At 50.6% G+C, this 22,262-nt stretch overlaps 1 protein-coding gene across 1 annotated transcript in view; it reads left to right on the top strand.

Annotated features, from left to right (window-relative positions):
- Positions 1–3,682: 3,682 nt before the first annotated feature.
- POU2F3 (POU class 2 homeobox 3) overlaps positions 3,683–22,262 on the top strand; it is a 49,751-nt gene continuing 31,171 nt past the window's right edge. Inside the window, 4 exon segments of the mRNA XM_054647530.2 lie at positions 3,683–3,753; positions 3,755–3,966; positions 8,600–8,653; positions 9,258–9,326. Of these exon segments, the coding sequence (XP_054503505.1) occupies positions 3,683–3,753; positions 3,755–3,966; positions 8,600–8,653; positions 9,258–9,326 (406 nt within the window).

Below are 22,262 nucleotides of genomic sequence, written 5' to 3'. Positions count from 1 at the left end.
AGGTAAAATTTAAATTTAAAATATCTCCAGCTGAGGAGGGCGGCACTTTTGGGGCCAGCCCGGAGCTGCCGGTGGCTGCTGGAGGGAGAAATGAAAAGTGGAGCTCTGATTCCCTCTAGTGTGGGGAATGCAGGGATGGCACCAGCGCTTCCAGCTTTCCTCTGCTTCACCCACCAACAATTCACCCTTTTCCAGGGCAGGGGGAGCAGGGGATTGTTCTCTTTGTCTCTGGGTTAAACCCAGCTCTGGGGCAGGCTGGGAGCAGAGTGAGGATGGATCCCAGGCGCTGCTGTCCCTTCCCGCGTGTCGGGGATGTCGGGACGGACACGGGCTCGCTCTGGGAGCATCGGGACCCCTCTCCAGGAGGGTTTTAGTTTGGAATTCCGGGGCTCTGGAGCGGCCGTAGCCGGTGCAGTTCCCCGGCCTCCAGCAGTGGGTGCTGGCGGAGCGCGGCTGCGCTTCGGGATGTCGGGACAGGGATGTCGGGATGTCGGGACAGGGATGTCGGGATGTCAGGACAGGGATGTCGGGATGTCGGGACAGGGATGTTGGGATGTCGGGATGTCGGGACAGGGATGTCGGGATGTCAGGAAAGGGATGTCGGGATGTCAGGATGTCGAGATATCGGGACAGGGATGTCGGGACAGGGATGTCGGGATGTCTGGATGTCGGGATATCGGGATGTAGGGATGTCGGGACAGGGATGTCGGGATATCGGAATGTCGAGATGTCGGGACAGGGATGTCGGGATATCGGGATGTCGGGATATCGGGATGTCGGGATGTCGGGACAGGGATATCGGGATGTCAGGACAGGGATGTCGGGATGTCTGGATGTCGGGATATCGGGATATCGGGATATCGGGATATCGGGATGTAGGGATGTCGGGACAGGGATGTCGGGATATCGGGACAGGGATGTCGGGATGTAGGGATGTCGGGATGTCGGGATATCGGAATGTCGAGGTGTCGGGACAGGGATGCTCGTGGTCCAGCCGGTCCCTACAGGATCGCAGGATATCCCCAGCCCTCCCCCTCCAAAAAATAAAATTGGAGATTTTTGTGGCGTCTCGCTGCAGTTTGTGCTTCCAGGGCCCGTCCCAAGTCTGTGTCCCATAAATCAGGTGCTGCCTGCAGAGCTCATCTCCCTCCAAGAGACGCCTGGAACAGCAGGAGAGGAAGACCACGGTGCCCGCAGTGAGGAGGGGAGTGGATGGGTCATTGGTGACCACACGGAAAAAAAAAAAGAGCAGAGTGTTTGATGGTGTCTGGGAGTGGTTTTAGCAGTGATCAGAGTAAAACCAATCCTGCCGTGCCTGATCATCTTATTTCCACAGCAGAAAGAAGTGGTGATGCTGTGATCCATGCTCTGATTTTCCTAAGGATGATGAGTTCTCTCAAAGCTCAGGGCACTCAAGGGGATGGGCTTGGGGAGAAAACCACCTAAATATTCAACTTTTTCCCCGCTGTTTCATTGAGCACAAAATAACAGCCAGAAAAAGCCATTCCCAGCCGCGTGTGGGGCCAGGAGAGGGCACTGGTGCCCTGCCCGTGGCCAGGACAGCATCCCTGCCCAGAGGATGCCCAGGATTCCCGCCCGGCTGGAGGTGCCACCGGCAGAGCCCTCCTGGTGGGCTCCGGAGAACGGGAAAAGCGCCAGCAAGAGCAGGGAGAGATGAGAAACTCCTGCTTGGTGAACAAAAGCTGCTCTGATGTGGGGGAAGGAGAGCTCCCGTGGTCGCCAGCCTCTCGAGCTGGCTGGGAGCCACCAGCAAATAAATTCCTGTTTGACGCAGTGGAGAGACCCGATCACGTCAGGCTTCGGGATGGGGAAAACCCCGAGAAAAACACACGAGAAGAGGGCGGCAGCTGCCCAGGAACGCCGCAGGGCTCGGTGGCTGCAGGGGTGGCTGCAGTCCAGGAGCTGCGGGGAGCTGCCCGTGCCAAGCTGGTGCCACCTCGCTGCTTCCTGGAGGCTGAAATCTCATCCCTGCCCTGGAAAGAAATGTCGGGGCGAGCCGGGAAGCCCCAGCTCCCCTCCGGTTTTTCCTCGTTAGGGTTTCACGGAGCTCCTCCGCCCTGTCCCGGGGATGTCCTCGCTGCCCATGCCGCGGGGCCGGGCTGCAGGTGAGGCTGGAGATCCTGCCCGCCCACCCATCCCCTGGGAGAAACCTGTCTGTCCAGGGAGGGAGAGCGGCATGTGGGAACGCCGAGAGCCCTGGAACGTGAATTACCCAGCCGGAGAGAGATGAATGTGCGATAGCTCGTACCTGGCAGCTACTAATCGAGCGTTAACGCTTTCAGCAGCTCGGAACTGTCACACCGCTGTCCCCAGGGCTGCCGGGGTCACCAGGGTGGCACATGGCAGGGACAGGGAGCAGCTCGGTCCCTGTCACAGCTCAGGCTCTGGCCTCTGGCTCTTTCTGCAGAAGAAGCCAGCGTTAGGGGATTTTTTCTTGCCTGGCTTCCCTGGAAGTTGGTCAATCCTGCAGCTTGGAGCAGCAGGGGTGAGGAGGGAGAGGCTGGCTGCCACTTCTCTCCTCTCCTTAGGGGACAGAGATGGAGCACATGTCAGGAGAGCAGCGTCTCCGTGTGCCAGCCTTTATCTTTATTATTTATTATTTAACCCTGCTCTTTATCTCCAGCCAACACAGGTTTCTTTGATGTTTTTCACTTTCATTTTTCGTGCTGCTTCACTCAGCATCGAGGTCCAGCCCAGCCTGGGAGGACACAACACCCCAGGATTACCAGAGTGACCCCAAACCTGTGTCCCTTCACTCACACACCTTCCATGGGGGCAATGCCCACCCAGAGGTGCTTAGGGAGGGCCCAGCCCAGCCTGGGAGGACACAACACCCCAGGATTGCCAGAGTGACCCTCGGAACTGGGGCTGTTCAGCCTGGAGAAGAGGAGGCTCAGGGGTGCCCTTATTGCTCTCTACACCTTCCTGAAGGGAGGCTGCAGACAGTGGGGTTGGTCTCTGACAGAACCAGAGCACACAGGCTCAGGCTACGGCAGGGAAGGGATAGGTTGGATATTGGGAAAAAGTTTTTCACCAAAAGAATAATAAAGCACTGGAATGCTCTTCCCAGGGAGGTGCTGGAATCACCATCTCTGGATGTGTTTAAAAACAAACTGGACATGGCACTGGGTGCTATGGTCTGGGTGAGGTGTGAGGGCACAGGTTGGGCTCGATGATCTTGGAGGTCTCTTCCAACCTCATCATTCTGGGATTCTGTGATTCAGCTTCTGTTCCTTCTCTCACCCACCTGCCCTGGCTCCTCCACCCGGAGGAGCTCAGGGCCAATCCAGCCCAGCTTGAGGAGACACAAGGGCACAGAGTGACCCCAAACCTCTGCTCCTTCACTTGCCCACCTTCCCTGGGGACAATGCCCACCCGGAGGAGCTCAGTGCCGGTCACAACACCACAGAATGACCCCAAAGCTCTGCTCCTTCACCTGCCCACCTTCTCTGGGGGCAATGCCCACCTGGAGGAGCTCAGTGCCCAAAGGGGGGCTCGGGCAGGGCTTTGGGGCAGGTGCTGCGGGTGCTTCCCGAGCTCTGCCGAGGGCGGAGCGCTGCTCTTTCCTTCCTGCCCTCCTTCCCACCCCACCCCGCAGCCTGGCAGCGCTGCAGGGACTCATCCATCCCCCAGTTACTAATATGCAAATGGCAGCGTTTGCATGGGCCTGACGCCAGGCTGCTGGGTGTCAGGGCACCCGAGGGAGCCGGAGGTGGGGCGAGGCGTGGCAGCGCCGCATGCTCACCTGGCCCTGCATGGCAACAGGCAATGGAGCTCTAGGTGCCTTGGGCTGCGGACCCACGGCCGCTTCCAGAGGCAGCGGGTGGCAGAGGAGGGAGGGCAAACTGGCAGCCCCTGGCAACCTGGGGCTGACGGCAGGAGGCTGGGCACACCGCGGATTTCCCCCCGCCGGCAGGATGGTGAACCTGGAGTCCGTGCACGCAGGTAAAGGGCACGGAGCGCAGCGCGGAGCAGCCGGGGCCGTGGGCTCGGGCAGGAAATGGGGTTGGTCCCATTCCCGTGACCTTTCCTCGCTCTTTTCCCTCCTCGTCTCTCCCGCCGGGGCGCCTGGTGAGGTGCCCACATTCCTGCCGGGGGATGGATGGATGCTGCCCGGATCTGTTTAGGGGGCTGCCAAGCCATGCCCACAACGTGGGAGCAGCCCCGGTGCTGCCAGGGAGCAGCGCAGAGTGCTGGAAAATGAAACTTTTGGGGTGCCTGGAAAATGAGAATTTAGTGCCTGACCTGTGCGTCCTGTCACTGGGACAGAGCTGGGAGGAGGGAGAAGGGATAAACCCGCGGAGGGATGCGGCAAAGGCGGAGGGAGGTGTGCGAGAGAGAGATGGGACAGGCGATGAAAGGAGAAAAGTTCGTGACAAAGAGGGAGAAGGAGGGAGAAATGAATGAGGAGGGAGCTGAGGGAGGCTGGGTTGGGTCAGGAATGAATGAGCAGCGATACTCAGGCGCTGCTTCCAGGGGGCTGCGCTTCTCCCACCCCCCTGAGCAGCCCCTGCCCTGCAGCGAGCTGGGAACAGCAGCAATCTCTGCCTGATGCCCCGGAGCTGTGCCGAGCCCCGGCTCACCCTGCCCGAGCTCCATCGCTGGGCACAGAGCTGCGGGTGATGCTGGAGCTGCAGAGCCCGAGAGCCCCGTCCTGCCTGGGGTACAGGCAGTGCCATTTTGGGCTACAGGAGCCACTTTGGTGACTCCTGTCCTGGGCTTTGTGCAGCACAAAACGCTCTGCTGGAGGGGAGGATGCATCCATCACTCTGTGCCCCATTCCCTGTGGGGCTCCTGCTCCTCAGGGCACACCTGGGGCTTTGTAGCCCACCCAGGAGCCCTGCCTGCCCCTGGGCTCTCAGACAGGCCTGCAGGGCAGGTGCAGCAATGCCACTACCTCAGCCAGGCTCAGAGCTGTGACAGAGGTGGCCAAAGCCTTGGCTCCACGGCCCCTGCAGGGCTCTGGGATGGCTCTGTGGGCAGCCTGAGTGGGCTGGGGAGCCCTGGCCATGAGGAGAGGCTGCCAAGGAGGGTCTTGGCTCGGGGTGTGAGCCTGACTGGTCGGAGCAGCTGCTCTGGGTGTGCTTGGGTCGGTGCCTCTGGGGGATGTGTCCCCTGCAGGCTCCAACCCACACATCCATCCATCCATCCATCCATCCATCCATCCATCCATCCATCCATCCATCCATCCACACATCCATCCATCCAATTCAGGTGGACGCCCCCTCAGCTCTTCCCTTTCCATGGGAATTTTAACTCTTTCCAAACTCGTTGGGAGGGACAAAAAGAAAAGGTAAAAAACGATCCACCCACCCACCCACCCACCCAATGCAGCCCTCCAGCCGTCCCCCAGCTCGTGGGTGACCCTTTCCTCACAGGGACATTCCCCAGCTGGGTCCTGTGCCCTCTGTCAGGGCTGGTGGCATCGCCCCCAGGCTGGGTTTGGAGCTGTTCCCACTGGCCCTGATCTGGCACAAAGGCTGCAGCTTCCAGGAGTCCTTTGGAGCCCAGCACAGTGGGTGTGTGGTTTTTTCCACCCCTCCACAAAAGCCGTTCAGTTCTGGGGTCCCTGAGCAGCTTTGAGGCCCCTCTGGAACCTTTATGCAGAGCTGAGCTCAGCTTTAACCCCAGTTTTTTTCTTGGAGGGTTTTTTTTCCCAACTTTAATGATTTTAAGAGAAGACACAGCCCCCAGGAGGACTCCCATGCCCCTCACAGCCTCCTCTCTGCTGAGACACTTCCCTGCTGGCTGCCACCACCCCCTCCCGGGGCGCTTTGGATATTTCACCTCCCTGGATATTTGGAAATTTTGGCTATTCCAGCTCCCTGCAGCCTCCAGAGGGACTCAGGCACCCAAAGCCTCGGGGTGATGCTCCCAGGCAAGCCCAGCTCCCCCTGCTCCAGGAGCAGATTCCCCTTTTCCAGCCATCAGGCTGGCTCACCCAGCGGCCACGGGCAGCTTGGGAAAGGCTTTATTTGCTGACAGTGTTTGTTTCAGCACAAATAGAGATGCAGATATGTCCTGGAGAAGTGTCTGCACGGGCAGAGCTCCTTTGGTCTGGCTGAACCACCCAGCCTGCCCCTGCCCCTGCTCTCTTTGGGAGCTGGGGAAGAGCAGCACATTTTTAATATGGCCCAGGCCACACTGGCGGCTCCTAATAGGGCTGTGGTTTACAGTTAGGCTGTCCTAAGCTGGGTTATTTTTCCCAGAGAGGTTTTATTTCTTTTTTATTTATTTATTTTTATTTTTTTTTTCTCCAAGCCTGATTATCCTGTGTGTATTGCTAAGCTGGCAAAGCTGTGTGGAAGGAGCTGCCCTGTCTGAAGGAGGTTTTTAGGATGGAGCAGGGGTCAAAGCTGGGTTTGCATCACTCTGGTGGTACTGGAAGGAGTTTGGGTGTCCATAAAAAGGTGTTGGCTGCAATTAGATTAGAAAACAATTGCTCTGTGTGTCTGCTGCTGTTCCCAAGGATCTCTTGGAGGGTGCTGCTGCTGCCCTGTCACCCATAGGGACACGAAATCTGTACCCCTGTGGCTACAGATTACAAAAATCCTAAATACAGATACAGAATACAAAATCTGCCCTTAACCTTAAACCTCTCAGATCAGCAGGCAGAGCTTTCCTTTTCTTTCTGCTTATTTTTCCCTTTTTATTTTCTTTTTCCCAACAAGATATTCATACTGTAATAACTTGTGCACATTTGTAGAGGATTTGAATCTCACTGAAAATAAAATTCAACTTATTCAAACTAATAATTTGTGCACATTTATAGGGGATTTTTTGAATCTCACCGAAAATAAAATTCAACTTATTCAAACTAATAATTTGTGCACATTTATAGGGGATTTTTTGAATCTCACCGAAAATAAAATTCAACTTATTCAAACTAATAATTTGTGCACATTTATAGGGTTTTTTTTGAATCTCACTGAAAATAAAATTAAAGAGATTCAAACTGTAATAACTTGTGCACATTTATAGGGGGGATTTGAATTTCTCTGAAAATAAAATTCAATATATTCAAACTGTAATAACTTGTGCACATTTATAGAGGGGATTTGAATTTCTCTGAAAATAAAATTCAATATATTCTAACTGTAATAATTTGTGCACATTTATAGGGGTGATTTGAATCTCACTGAAAATAAAGAGATTCAAACTGTAATAACTTGTGCACATTTACAGGGGGGGTTTTTGAATCTCGCTGAAAATAAAATTCCTGTGCATGGGAATCCCAGGGCATCTCTTATCTCGCAGCTGCAGGAGGAGGGGATTTACCTGGTGGATAACATGTGATATGCAATCAAGGTGCAGCAGCAATTCCTCCTTCCCTCCCCACCCATCCCAGTTTTTAATGGCAGAGGGGCGTGGGGGTCACTCCTGCAGGAGGGACAGAGATTTTCATGCTCTGTTTTTCTGCCTGTCCTTCCTCAGCTCTGTCTCAGCTGCTCCAGCTCTCTCTCTCTTGGGAATTAAATATTTGCTTTCCCTAATTTTATATATATATTTTTTTAACAAGCTTTCAAGCTTTCTCACCAAAGGAAGCACCCAAATTTCTGCAGGCTTTTAGATTTTTTTTTCTTCCTCTATTTTATGAGAACTTGCCTTTTTTTTTTTTTTTTTAAATACTTTTTGGCAGCCAGCAAAACTTTGTGCTTTGTAGATTGCCTAAGTTAGGGTCCCTTGGCAGTGGTACAAGACAAGAAGATGTTTATAGCTGATGGTAATTACTCTTCCTGCAGTAGAAATGCTTAGAAGCCCCACTAAACATTCATGTCTTAATTGCAGAGGGTTTATTTGAAGGGGAAAAAAAAAGAAAAATCCCACAACTCTTTTCTCCCTCCTTTTCCCCCCCTTCACTCCTTAATATAATTTGAGGAAAGGAAGTTTCTGAAGTATGTGAAAGTTTCTGTGCTCTGGTATAAAATCCCGATTTTTTTTTTTTCCTACCTTTATTCATTTGCTGGAGAAAGTTACAGACTTTCAACTTGATCAAAGCTAGGAAATCTTGGCCAGAAAAGCAGATTATCTGCTGTTTGCACACGAGGGCAACTTTGAATATGGGAGAAGAAAACCTGCACGCACACACACACACAAAGCCCTGCCTGTTTTGGTGGGAGCAAAAGAGGGAAATGGGGATAAAAATCCAACGGGGCCGCTCTCATCTGTTTGGGAATAACAAAAGGTGGATCTGGGGAAGAGGAAAAGGGTTTGCATGGTGCTTTTAGGTGGCTTCCACCTGCCTTCCCTATCCCAGCAAAACCACAGCAAACACTGGCCCAGCTTCCCCGCTGTTGTTATTCCCCCATGCAAATGGGGAGAGTCTGTGGCCGGGATTGGCTGCAGGAAGCACATGCAAATCACTCAAATAATAAAAAATTATCTCCTTTTTTACTTTTTTTTTTTTTTTTTTTTTTTTTTATCCCCCATAACGAGTCTGGAAACAGTTAAAATTCCAGTGGAAAGGGAAAAGCTGAGGGGTGTCCATCTGAATTTGAATAGAGATCCCCTCTTCTCCCACCTCTGTGTCCTTGGCCTCTTTTAATGTGATGTTGACCATTCCCACCTTTTCTTGCAGCTGTCCCCGAAGGAGAAAGTGGCCCCGGGTGTGGTGGCAGTCATCACTTCAAGGGTAAATGACAAATTTCTTGGCCTGGGTGAGGATGGGGGGGAAATGCAGGGCACAGCACTGTGGGGCAAGGCAGACCTTGGGTGGCTTTTGAGGGTTATGAACACTTGTAAGTGACAAAAAGAGGAGAAATAAAGTGCAGATAGAGGCAGTGGGAAAAACAAGCTGGGTTTGAGGCATCTTGAAGGGCAAGGGAAGGATTTGGGAGAAAGCTGGAGGGATCCCCATCTCTGTAGGTGTGGGAGGTGCTGTCCCAGCCAGAGCACCACAGCAGGTTTGGGAAGCCTGACCAGGGCTGGGGAGCTCCCAGTGCTGAATCCACCCCTTTATCCCGTGGGTGAGGAGGGATGAAAAGGGTGAAAACCCCCCCAGCAAACCGGGGAGGGGGGACAGGACTGAGGGGGGCTGCAAAGAGCAACAGGAGGGAAAGTGCATCCTCAGAGCTGATGAATATTCCAGCGCCTGGATGTTGAGGAATCAGAAATTTGAAAGTCTGATGGTTTATTATAATTACACACATTCATTTGTGCTGTTTAGTGGAAGCCACATGTGCCTGTTGCCTGGGACTGTGACCTGTTATTAAAATCAGTTGTGCCTCCTTTTCCAGAGATCAAGATGAGCGGGGATGCTGCAGATTCCACAGACACCCGGCACGAGCCTGACCAGGTGGAGCCAGGTAAGGAGGGTCTGGGGCGGCAGGGGCAGGAGAGCAAGGAGAAACAAAAGGAAAAAATAACAAAAAAAGGGGAATGTGGGTGCTGGAAGTTTCTTCCCCCGTGCTTTTTCTGGGCTCCTGTTGCTGCTCTTGCAGCCTGGCAGTTGATCAGGAATGTGCTCAGGGCTAGGATTGCGTTGGTATCTTGATCAGCCATGCAAGATCCCTCCTGTGTGACAGCAGCGAATCCCAGAGTGCCTCCCCCATGTCCCCAGCGGGTCTGACATGGAAATTCACTCACAGGGTGTCTCCTCAGTGTCCTCTGTGGGTTTGAGGCTGAAATTTGCTCACAGAGGGCCTGCCCCAGTGTCCCCAGCTCACAGGGTGCCTCCTCAGTGTCCTCTGTGGGTTTGAGGCTGAAATTTGCTCACAGAGGGCCTGCCCCAATGTCCCCAGCTCACAGGGTGCCTCTCCAATGTCCTCTGTGGATCTGACATAGAAATTTGTTCACAGAGTGACTCCCCAGTGTCCCCAGGTCACAGAGTGCCTCTCCAATGTCTTCTGTGGGTCTGACATAGAAATTTGCTCACAGAGGGCCTGCCCCAATGTCCCCAGCTCACAGGGCGCCTCCCCCATGTCCGCAGTGGGTCTGACGTGGAGATTCACTCACAGAGTTCCTCCCCAATGTCTCCAGCAGGTTGGAGCTTGAAATTTGCTCACAGAGCACCTCCCCAGTGTCCTCAGCTCACAGAGTGTCTCTCCAATGTCCCCAGCAGGTCTGACATGGAATTTTGCTTAGAGAGTGACTCCCCAATATCTTCTGTGGGTCTGAGGTGGAAATTCACTCACAGAGTGCCTGCCCAGTGTCCTCAGCAGGCCTGACAGGGAGATTCACTCACAGAGTGCTTCCCCCATGTTCCCCAGCTCAGAGAGTGCCTCCCCAATGTCCCCAGTGGGTTTTGAGTTTGAAATTTGCTCACAGAGTGCCTGCCCCATGTCCTCTGTGGGTCTGACAGGGAAATTTGCTCAGAGAGTGCCTCCCCCATGTCCCCAGCAGGTCTGACGTGGAAATTTGCTCACAGAATGCCTCCCCAATGTCCCCAGTGGGTTTGAGTTTGAAATTTGCTCACAGAGTGCCTGCCCCAATGTCCTCTGTGGGTCTGACATGGAAATTTGCCCACAGAGTGCTTCTCCAATGTCCTCTGTGGGTTTGAGTTTGAAATTTGCTCACAGAGTGCCTGCCCCATGTCCCCAGCAGGTCTGACATGGAAATTTGCTCAGAGTGCCTCTCCAATGTCCTCAGTGGGTTTGAGGTGGAAATTCACTCACAGGGTGCCTCCCCAGTGGGTCTGATGTGGAATTCAGAAATCTGGAAATTCGCTGCCTCCTCTGCCTCAGCAGTGATGGCTTTGGAACAGCCCCGGTGCACTCAGCTCAGCTCTGTATCCACAGGGTTGTGCCAGGAGCTTTTCCTTAGGGAAAACAGCCTTTTTTGGGCTCTGTGTGTGTGTGTGGAGAAAAATGGGAGGGAAAAATTTGGGAATAACCAAATCCAGTCTGGGAGCTGCAGCAGCAGCGGGTGCAGAGGTGTGGTTGGGTTCTCACCTCACACCTGATGCTGAGCAGGCTCCAGCTCCTCACAGAGCCCCCAAATCCCTCGGATCTGGAAAGTTGAGGCTCAGGGGGATCCTTTGAAGGTGCCAGTGATGCTGTGAGCACTGATTCCTGCCAGGTTTGCCCACCACCAGGTGTAACAGGCGCCCGAAAAATCAGGTTTGTGCTTTGGGGCTGCCTGGAGTGAGATTTGGATCGCTGAGATTTGAATCCCATTTACAAGGCCCTGTAATTTCCCAAAGGGCCATGGTCACATCCCTTTGCAGGCAAATGAGCAACACTAAGAAATCATCTTAGCACCCACTAGGTGCAGCAAATTAAGGTTATTAAAAGCTGTGCTGTAGGATTAGAAATCAACACCTTTCAAAGCAAAAACTGCTGGAGAAAATGTAGAGGAACCAAATATTCTCTGAGTAATGAAGAGCCCTAAGCTTGGGCCAGGGGGATGTGGAAGAGCAGGTGAAAACTTTGCATGGAATGATTTTCCTCTTATAAGATTTGAGGGGAAAAAAAAAAGAGATTTTGGGTAAGCAAGAGAACTCCAGGTTTTAAAGGGATTAAAGGGACCAACCTCACCCCTTGATTCAGAAATCCCAATAACTGAGTTATTTGAAAAAATCTAAACCAGAGACCAAACCTGGTTCTGTTCACATCCATGAACTCTGACGGACTTTGGCCAGCTCAGCTCCTGCTCAGGGCTCTCCAATCACCCCAAATTTGGGTTTGGGATAAACCAGCACCAAACACATCCCAAACACCCCAAGCTCCTCCAAAAACCCCTGAGAGCTGGTACAGGCCCTTAAATCAGGAACTGGAACCCCCTGAAATATTTGGTGCTCATTGATGGGGTGGCAGGATTAATCAAGATGAAGGAAAATGGGGATTTAATTCTGGTATTAAATGTAGTGGGAGTCAGAAATGTTAAACCAGAAGCTGGCAGCACATTTGCTTGGATAAAATTCGGATTTTTTGTCAGCTTAAGCATCCCAGACAGCCATTAGTGAGAGCTGCAGCGCCTCTTTCTAGTGGTAATTGAGAAAAGAAAGCAGAACAGCGAAGTCAATTTGTTTGAAAATAACAAAAAATATTCACGGCAGCAGCGTTGGTGGCTCAGAGCCTTCAAATCAAGCAGGGAAATCAGGACGAGTAAATCTCCTTCATTTGCAAAGAGCGGCACAAAGAACCTGTTTAAATCGCTTTTTTCTGCTAAGGCTGTCCCCGTGATTTTTTGATTTTTTTTCTGAGTATGTCCCAGTGATTTTTTGATTTTTAAATTTTTTTCTGAGGCTGTTCCAGTGATTTTCTAATTTTTTTTCTGAGTCTGTCCCGGTGATTTTTTTTATTTTTTGATATTTTTTTCTTAGGCTGTCCCAGTGAGGATTTTTTTTTCCCTGAGGCTGTCCCAGTGATCTTTTTTATAATTTTGATTTTTTTTTCCTGAGGCTGTCACGGTGATTTTTTAAAATTTTTTTCTGAGGCTGTCACAGTGATTTTTTAATTTTTTTTTACTTTTTTCTTAGGCTGTCCCAGTTATGATTTTTTTCTTTTCCCCTGAAGCTGTCCCAATGATTTTTTCTTTTTATTATTTTGATTTTTTTTTTCCTGAGGCTGTCCTGATGATTATTTAATATTTTTTTTTATTTTTTCTGAGGCTGTCCTGATGATTATTTAATTTTTTTTTTTTTTTTCCTGAGGCTGTCCTGATATGATTATTTAATATTTTTTTTAATTTTTCTGAGGCTGTCCTGATGATTTTTTAACATTTTTTTTTATTTTTTCTGAGGCTGTCCTGATATGATTATTTAATATTTTTTTAATTTTTCTGAGGCTGTCCTGGTGATTTTTTAATATTTTTTAAAATTTTTTCTCAGGCTGTCCTGATGATTATTTAATATTTTTTAAATTTTTTTCTGAGGCCGTCCTGGTGATTATTTAATATTTTTTAAAATTTTTTCTGAGGCCGTCCTGATGATTTTTTAATATTTTTAAAATTTTTTCTGAGGCTGTCCTGCTGATTTATTAATATTTTTTTATGTTTTCTGAGGCTGTCCTGATGATTATTTAATATATTTTTTTTTTTCTGAGGCTATCCTGATATGATTATTTAATATTTTTTAAATTTTTTCTGAGGCTGTCCTGATGCTTATTTAACATTTTTTTTATTTTTCCTGAGGCCATCCCAGTGATTTTTTTTTTTAATCTGCTCCGGTTCCTTTGGGGAATGAGACCCTGCAGAGTGCTGGGCTGTCCTTTGGGTCCTGCTGAGGTTGTCACCCTTGGGGACCCCTTGCAGGACCCTCGGGGGGTGGCAGCACCCGTCCCTCACCTGTGCAAGGTGCAGCTCAGGTATTTCCCCCAACCCTTCCCCGCGTTGTTTTCTCAGCCCTTTCTGTTTATAAACAACAAAGCTCCCTTTGTGCCGAGCTTCCCGGGAAGTTTTTGTGCTCCTTTGCAGGCATTGTTGGAGGAATATTTACTAATAATGTTGTGTTTGGGTTCCCTGCTTCATGTGGGAAAAGGCTCAGAGTGGTTGCTGATGACTCATTAATTGAATTTCCCATTTCCGACCAAATTGAGCCAATCCACACAGCTCATTCCCCCTCAAAAAAAAGGAGAGGTCTCTTACCAAATTAATATTACACCTAGAAATCCTCCTAGGTGCAGATATCCAAAGGTTTTTCATCACCAAAAGATGCAGGCTGGCTCCAAGAACTTGGAAAAGAAAAAAAAAAAAATAAGGAATTAAGTACCAAAATGCTTTTGTAAACCAAGCCCTTGATCTAAAACTGAAGCCTAAAGATCTGATGGGAAGTGGCAGAAGCAGAGGCATAATCTCATCCTTTCATATCCCTGCCAATTCCAGGCTTAGAAGGAGAGAAAAAAAAAAAAAAAAGGGTAATTTGGGGCATTGTTCTACTTTGAAAGTGTTTGAAATAATTGTGGGGGCTTTTCTTTTTTGAGAAAATTCTTAAAATTGTTCGCCTTTCGTAGGAGGTTTGGAGATCTCAGTGCCTTTTTTTTTTTAATTCTTTTAATCCACACCAATTCCACAGAAAATATTTCAGGGCTTTTAAAAATGATATTTTCCAGAAGCTTGGGGTTTTTTGATCCCAAATCTACCACTTACAGTGAAATTTTGCCATTTTACAAGCTATTATTTAAAAAATATAATTTCTAAGTAAGGTTTTTCACTCCCCAGCCCTGTGAATATTAATCCCCCCGCTTTACTTCAGCTCTGAATTTTTAAATCATTAATCATTTTTAATAATTTCTTAATCATTTATTCAGAGAATTATCCCTCTGCTTTTAGGGTGCTTTTCCCCTTTCCCTGCCTGATTCCAAGCCTTGTCACTGGGGCTGTTTCAGAGCTTTTAAAAAAAGGAAATATTTTATTTTCCAGAAATTTGTTGGGTTTTGATCCCAAATCTACCGGTTGCAGTGAAATTTTGCCATTTTACAAACTATTATTTTAAAATATACAATTTCTAAGGGTTCTCACTGCCCAGCCCTGTGAATATTAATTTACTTCATCTCTGAATTTTTTTCATCACACGTGCAAGGGGGAACCAGCTGCCCCAGCAAGGGTTGGTTCCCCTTCCCCATCACCCCAGGGATGTGGGGCAGGCTGAGCAGGGATTACCCCTCTGCTTTCAGGCTTCTTTCCCTTTGCCTGATTCCAAGCCTTGTCACTGGGGCTGTTTCAGGGCTTTTAAAAAAAGAAAAGATTTTATTTTCCAGAAATTTGTGGTTTTTGGATCCCAGATCTACCAGTTACAGTGAAATTTTGCCATTTTAGAAACTATTCTTTTCAAAAATATAATTTCTAAGGCTTCTCACTGCCTAATTATTAATCCTCCCTTAACTTCAGCTCTGAATTTTTTTCATCATATGTGAAAGGGGGAGCCAGCTGCCCCAGCAAGGGTTGGTTTCCTGTCCCCATCGTGCCAGGGATGTGGGGCAGGCTGAGCAGGGATTACCCCTCTGCTTTCAGGCTCCTTTTCCCCTTTCCCTGCCTCATTCCAAGCCTTGGCACCGGGGCTGAGCCTCCATGGGGGGTAACGAAGAGCAGCGAGTTTTCTGCTTGGCCGGGAGCTCTTTTCATCTTTTTTTTTTTTTTTTCTTTTTTTTTTTTTTTTTGTTTCCAACTGATGAAAGCCATGCCAGCGAGCTCTGCTGATTTTTTTGATGGGAACTGTGGGGGCTTGGCAGTGCCGAGTGTCGCCCCTGGTCCTGCAGCCCCGGGGCAGAGATCTCCCCCTTCTTGTGGTTTATCTAAGCCCTGATATCTGATGCAACAGAACGCTGAGGTGGGACTTGCCCCTGTCTGTCTGTTTGTTTGTGTCAGACACTTGTTCCCCGGTTATCTCCTCCATCAAAACAGGTTACACCAAGCAGAGCTACTTCCCTTTGATTTCATCTGTTGAGGCTATGGGGGGGAAGCCAAAGCTTTTACAAAAAGGGCGATAGGGAAGCGCTTCAAACACAACCACGGGGAAGGGAATAGCTGCAGGCAGCCCCAGCATCTTCCCTCCCCACCCTGTAACCCCAGGAGCTGGGCTCTGCCAGCAGGGCTGGCTGTGCTGGGCACCCCAGCTCTGGGGGGATGTGGGGTGCCCTGTGGGACACATATGGGGAGGGGCTGGGTGGCTCCTGGGGTGCCTTGGGAAGGCAGAGTTAAAGAATAAAGCAGGGATTTGTGAAAAGGATCAATGGATGCACCTTGGGCAGCACAAGAGCCCAGCCAGGGCTGCGCCCAAGATGAACCAAAATGGTCACAAAATGAACCCAAGATGAGCCAAAATGGTGACAAAATGAACCCAAGATGAACCCAAATGGTCCCAAAATGCACGAGCACTCCTGGGGTCTCTCCCTTGGATCAGTTCTGCTCCATTTGCATCTTGCAGTTCATTGTCCCATTCCAGCTTTAGCCCATGCAGTCCCATCCTTGTTTTTCTCTCTCCAGCCCATGGGGTTTGTGCTCTTGGGCTGAGATTTGGATCATTTGTCCTTGGTGCCCAGCTGGAGCAGGAATTGTTTTGTCTCCCTGCTCTGTGCACAGAGCTCAGCATCCCCTGATGTGAGCCCAGACCCACACACTAAAGCAGAATCCTAGAAATAGAAAAGCTGAAACCTGAGGCGTCACCTGGGATGAGGGGAGTTGCTGTGTCAAAGGAAATTTAGGTTGGATATCAGGAAAAAGTTTTTTACAGCAGGGGTGATAAAGTTCTGGAATGTTCTGCCCAGGGAGGTGGTGGAGTCCCCATCCCTGGGTGTGTTTAACAAAGCCTGGATGTGGCACTGGGTGCCAGGGTTGAGTTGAGGGGTTGGGGCTGGGTTGGACTCAATGGTCTTGAAGGTCTCTTCCAACCTGGTCATTCTGTGAATTTCTGTGAATTCTGTGATTTCTGTGAATTTCTGTGAATTTCTGTGAATTCTGTGAATTTCTGTGAATTCTGTGAATTCTGTGAATTCTGTGAATTCTGTGGCTGAGCCTGGGAGCTGGAGGGGAAGGGCATGGGGACAGAAAGGTGCTGGGTGGGTTGGTGGAGCTCTGGGCTCTTGGTGGCAGCCTGGGTAACTTTCCTGAGTGCTTTAGGATCACAGAATGTCCTGAGCTGGGAAGGAGGCCCAGGACCATCCAGTGCAGCTCCTGGCCCTGCTCAGACACCCCAAAACCCCTGGGAGCACTGCTCAAAGGCTCCTGGAGCTCTGGCAGCCTCGGGGCCGTGCCCATTCCCTGGGGAGCCTGGGCAGTGCCAGCAGCCTCTGGGGGAAGAACCTTGCCCTGAGATCCATCCCAAATCCCCCTGGCACAGCTGCAGCCCTGCCCTGGGTCACAGGGAGCAGAGGTTGGAGCTGCCCTGCAGAGCTGTGAGTTCTGCCCTCAGCTTCCCTGCAGAGCCCCCATGCCGGTATCCTCGTGGGAATATGAGAGACCCCCTTTAAAATTCCAGAAAATCAAGCCTTCCAAAGGATGGATCCTTCCAGAGGATGGATCCTTCCAGAGGATGTATCCTTCTAAGGATGGGTCTTTCCAAAGGATGGATCCTTCCAGAGGATGGATCCTTCTAAGGATGGGTCTTTCCAAAGGATGGCTCCTTCCAAAGGATGGATCCCTCCAGAGGATGGATCCTTCCAGAGATTGGATCTTTCCAAAGGATTGATCCTTCCAAAGGATGGATCCTCCCAAAGGATGGATCTTTCCAAAGCATGGCTCCTTCCAGAGGATGGATATTTCCAAAGGATGGCTCCTTCTAAAGGATGGAGTCTTCCAAAGGATGGATCCCTCCAGAGGATGAATCCTTCCAAAGGGATCCTTCCAAAGGATGGATCCTTCCAAGGATGGCTCCTTCCAAAGGATGGATCATGCTGGGATAAGGTTTGGAGTTCCCAGCCCCTGTGTCCCCCCTAGCTCAGGTGAGAGGATCAGCACAGGTGAGGGATGGCAGGTTGGGCTGCTCAGCCCGTGCTGTCTCCCACCTTGGCTGCTTTTTTTTTTTTTCTTGTTATTTTTATTTCTTTCTGTGAGCTTTTATTCCTCCTGCCTTTTGTAGTTCCCTCCTCAGCCCGGGCTGGAAGCAGCTTGCCAGGCCAAAGTCTTTTGAGGAAACTTGGCCTCTCCCAGCCCCACGCTGAGCTCAGGGCTGGGCTACGCCTTTGCTCCCCAAGGCCGGCTCTCCCTCTCCCTCGTGAAACTTTCCTCAAAGCCTCCAGGATTCCTCTGCTCTCTTCCCCCTGCAGCCATGCACAGCCCCAGGACAAGTCCCTGGCAAATGAAAGCTGCAGCAGTTGGGCTGGAAACAGCTGGTTGCCATGGCAATTGGGGCTGCTGGGGATTTGCATAGGGCTGGTGATTTTCATAGCACAGCCACATTTAAGGCAAGCAGGAGAAATTTCCATATTCCCAGCTCCAAGTCAGTTGGGGCGTGGGGGAGGCCAGGAGGGGGATATTTGAAATTCAAATGAAGGTGATTAGGGTTTGAGGTTGGGTTATTTTTTTTTTTTTTTTTTCCTTAAACATCCCATTATGGAAGAGGATAAAAAAGGATGGGGAGGGGAAAGGGGAACAAAAGGCTGGTTTGACTTGAATTAGAGGGGCAAAGGAAGAGCTGGTCTGATCTGCCTCTTGCCTCTGGTCTAGGAGAAGAGACTTGCCCTCTCCCAGCACCTGCAGGTGAAATGTTTTCCGTGGGAACAACTGCTGCCCTCGGGTTTCCTTCTGGAAGGTGCCCAAGTCTCCCACACTGGCTGTCCTGCTCTCCCCTCGCCCTGCCCCACACGAAGGGGCTGCACAGGGACTGCTCTGAGGCGCTGCTGACGAAGGGAAGGCATTTCTATAACCCAGGGCTTTGCAGCCAAACGAGGCCCTTGAGTGTTCAGTGAAAGCTTCCCCTGGAGTCTGGAGCTGTCTGAGTCAGCACAAGATTCACTTTTTGCTCACCCAGCCCTGGCTTTCCCATGGAGATGCTCTGATGGTTTGGAGGTTTTTTTGTGTTTTTGGAGCAAACTAAAACTGCAGCTCTACCTGGCTGCCTCAGAAGCTCCCCATCCTGCTCACACTTTAAAAAGCTCTTTTTTAAAGCGCCTTGGGAGCATCAAGCATCCCAGCAGGGCACGTGGGAATCCAGGGAATTGCCTGGTGCCTGCTCAGCTGCAGCTCCTGCTCCCTCCAGTGCTGGTGGGAGCAGCTGGAGGGAATCAGGGGTGGCCAATCCATGGGTGATTTAAGGGAGGTCCCAGAGCTCAGGGCTTCCTGCTGGCTCTGGGGAAATCGCTGGGGTGGCTGCTGGGAACAGCAGCGTGAAGGCACTGCCTTGGGTTTTGCCTGCATTTCTAAAATCAGTGGAAATCCTGAGGAGTATTGAAAGCTGAATGTCTTGCTTTGCTCATTCCTTCAGTGCAGGTGAGCATTTGGCTTCGTTTAGGGCTTGTGGGACGAGCACTGGTTATAGTTACAGTAATTGCCACTCTTCTCTCTACCAGCACTTGGGCAATCTCTGCACTTCACACCTGGTTTGAGGTGAAAGATTGGAATGAATGAATTTATCAGAAATGCCCCTTGAAATGCCCCCTTGCACCCAGCCTGCTCTGCCAATCTCCCATGGCATTCTGCTTCCTCAGACAGGGTGCTAAAATCTCCAGGATAGGTGAGATTAATCTTAATTTTAGATATTGGATGCTCTGAGGCTACAGCCTGAGCTGCTCACCCCAGGCAGGGAGCAGGGATCTGCAGAGGGTGATTCATCCCTGTGCCACCTCTCTCAGGGCCAGGATTGCCCTCTGGAAGGGCTGCAAAGGGAGCCTGCAGCAATTGGCTCCCAGTGAGGCACCTGAGCGTTTCAGAATGTCAGCCCGGGCTGAACCCCTTGCCTGGTGTCTGCCTGGCCCTGCTCCCCGAGCTGTTCCCATTTCCCTCCCAAATATCCCTGCAGGAATTCCCAACACCTGCTTCAGGATGGGATCCCCTCTTCATCCTCTGAACCTCCAGGGATTGATCACCTCCTCATCCCCCTGTCCCTGCAGGGATCCCCTCTTGATCCCTCTCTGTCCTTCCAGGGATCCCCTCCTCATCCCATATCCCTGTAAGGATCCCCTCCTCATCCTCTGTATCTCCAGGGATCCCCTCCTCATCCCCCTGTCCCTGCAGGGATCCCCTCCTCATTCCCTGTATCTCCAGGGATTGATCCCCTCCTTGTCCCCCTCTCCTTCCAGGGATCCCCTCCTCATCCCCCCCATCCCTCCAGGGATTGATCCCCTCCTCATCCCCTGTACCTCCAGGGATCCCCTCCTCATTCCCTGTATCTCCAGGGATTGATCCCTTCCTCATCCCCCTCTCCTTCCAGGGATCCCCTCCTCATCCCCCGTCCCTGCAGAGCCCGGGGTGAGCTCAGAGTGCAGGCTGAGCCCTGCTGCTGTCACTCCCTGCAGGTGACACCCGCCCGTGTGAAGATGAAGGCCACCCTGATTTTCCTTTTCCCCCACGAGGTTGTTTTTATCCTGCAGGGCTGGACTGGCTCTGCAGCTCCCCGTGGATCCATCCCTCTGCCTGGCTTTTCCAGGGAATGGCAGCGGGGTGGGGGGAACTGCCCATCCCCAGAGAAACCTCCCCAGGCAAACTCGCACCAGATCTGATGCCAGGGCTATGCAAAACAGCTGCCAGGTGAACCAAGGAGAGCTGCACAACCCTGGGCTGCTGGCTTGGGGAGCCAGCTGAGCTTATCTCTGCTTTTCCAAGCACCCAGAGCAGCAGGGTGAAGCCTTGGGGATGGGAGAGCTGCTGGGAATTGCTGCCTTTCCCCATTGAAATCCCGGGGATGTGACCGTGTTCACAGGGGTTCATGGGTGAGGGGAGAGAGGAGGATCTGACTCCGTGTTTCAGAAGGCTGATTTATTATTTTATGATATATATTATATTAAAACTATACTAAAAGAATAGAAGAAAAGGTTTCATCAGAAAGCTGGCTAAGAATAGAATAGGAAGGAATGATAACAAAGGCTTGTGGCTCAGAGTCCGAGCCAGCTGGGCTGTGATTGGCCATTAATAAGAAACAACCACATGAGCCCAATCCCAGATGCACCTGTTGCATTCCACAGCAGCAGATAACCATTGTTTGCATTTTGTTCCTGAGGCCTCTCAGCTTCTCAGGAGGAAAAAAATCCTAAGGAAAGGAATTTTCATAAAAGATGTCTGTGACACAGGGATTCATTCCCCAGCCTTGTGGAATTTCAGCAAGGGGAGGACTGATCTAGCAGCTTCTGGAGGTTCTGGATGCCATTGTGTCTGGCTTGTGAAGCAAAAAAAAAAAAAAAATCAAGTTTTTGGCTGGGCTGAAGCTCCATTAAAATGAGTGGAGTTCTGGCAGTTTGCAGCAGCAGAGAGAATCTGCTGCCACTTACACTTTTCTTTCTTTTTATCTCCTGGAGCTAGAAAAGATTAAATCTTAAGTGCAGATTGTTTGAGCAGCTCGTTCCTTTAAGGAGAGGAATGAGTGCTGCAGTGTGAGTCCTGATGTTGACAGAAACTGGGAGGAAACTGAGGCTATTTTTATAAAGCATTTGTAGGAAAGTTACAGCTCAACTGAAAGAGGAGAGTTGTTATCCCTATCACACCCAAGCCTTGGCTCACAGCTGCAATCACTTGACTCTTACATTTACTGAAACAGAAAAAAAAAAAAAAAAAGGACCAGATTTGTTTGCAAATAAATCTGTGCCCAAACACTGGTGATTTGTGTATCCAGCTCCCATTTACATAACCACTGGCAGCACAAATCACCCCTCCCAGATTGAAATCTCTCCCTCTTGGACATCTAAGGCTGAACTGGTTGCCCCTGGGTCCCTTTGGAGTCAGCCAGGAGGAATTGTCATCTCCAGAGGGGCACTGGTGCCAGGGAGATGGGCGGCTCAGACAGGGGCAGGAACGGCCTCTGGAGGTGCCTCTGGCTCCTTCTGTCTGTCCCTGACACCCCAGTGAGTGCCAGGCTCTGGAATATTTGCCCATCTGGCACAGAATTCCTGGCTGGGGTGCTCCCAAATCCCCTCCCCCTCAATGATCTGCAGGGAATTGGAGGATGCTGTGGGTGACTTTGTAGGGGAAAGAAAAGGTCTGAGTGTGTCATGGGCCTGTGCAGGGAGGGAAAAGCAGGAGAGGGGGAAAGGCTGTGCTGGGGGATGTGGGGCTGAGCAGGAAAGAAAATTCTGTGCAGGGAAATGTGACCGGGTTCACAGGGGACTGAGGATGAGGGAGGAGATGAGGATCTGACTCCATGTTTCAGAAGGCTTGATTTATTATTTTATGATATATATTACATTAAAGCTATACTAAAAAATAGAAGAAAGGATTTCATCAGAAGGCTGGCTAAGAATAGAAAAAGAAAGAATGATAACAAAGGCTTGTGGCTCTGCCAGAGAGTCCGAGCCAGCTGGGCTGTGATTGGCCATGGATTAGAAACAACCACATGAGCCCAATCCCAGATGCACCTGTTGCATTCCACAGCAGCAGATAACCATTGTTTGCATTTTGTTCCTGAGGCCTCTCAGCTTCTCAGGAGGAACAATCCTAAGGAAAGGATTTTCCATAAAAGATGTGTGTGACAGGAAAGGCTGTGCAGGAGGATGTGGGGCTGAGCAGGGAAGCTCCGTTCCAGCTGCTCCTCTCAGGTTCCAGGTTTTGGGGTGAGTGCTGGTGACTCAGCCGCCGTCACCCGGGACCAGGGATTCCCCTGCAGCTCTTTGAATCTTGCCTCATCACGGCTGAACGGGAGTGAAACTCCTGTCTCCAAGAAACCCGGAGATTACCTTTTCCTTCCTGTTCTATTTTAGCAGCTGGGAACTTTTATTTCCTCC

This window comes from Agelaius phoeniceus, chromosome 23 (genome assembly GCF_051311805.1).
Source record: "Agelaius phoeniceus isolate bAgePho1 chromosome 23, bAgePho1.hap1, whole genome shotgun sequence".
In the NCBI taxonomy this organism is placed as follows: Eukaryota; Metazoa; Chordata; class Aves; order Passeriformes; family Icteridae; genus Agelaius; species Agelaius phoeniceus.
This window is presented reverse-complemented; position numbering and strand designations above follow the sequence as displayed.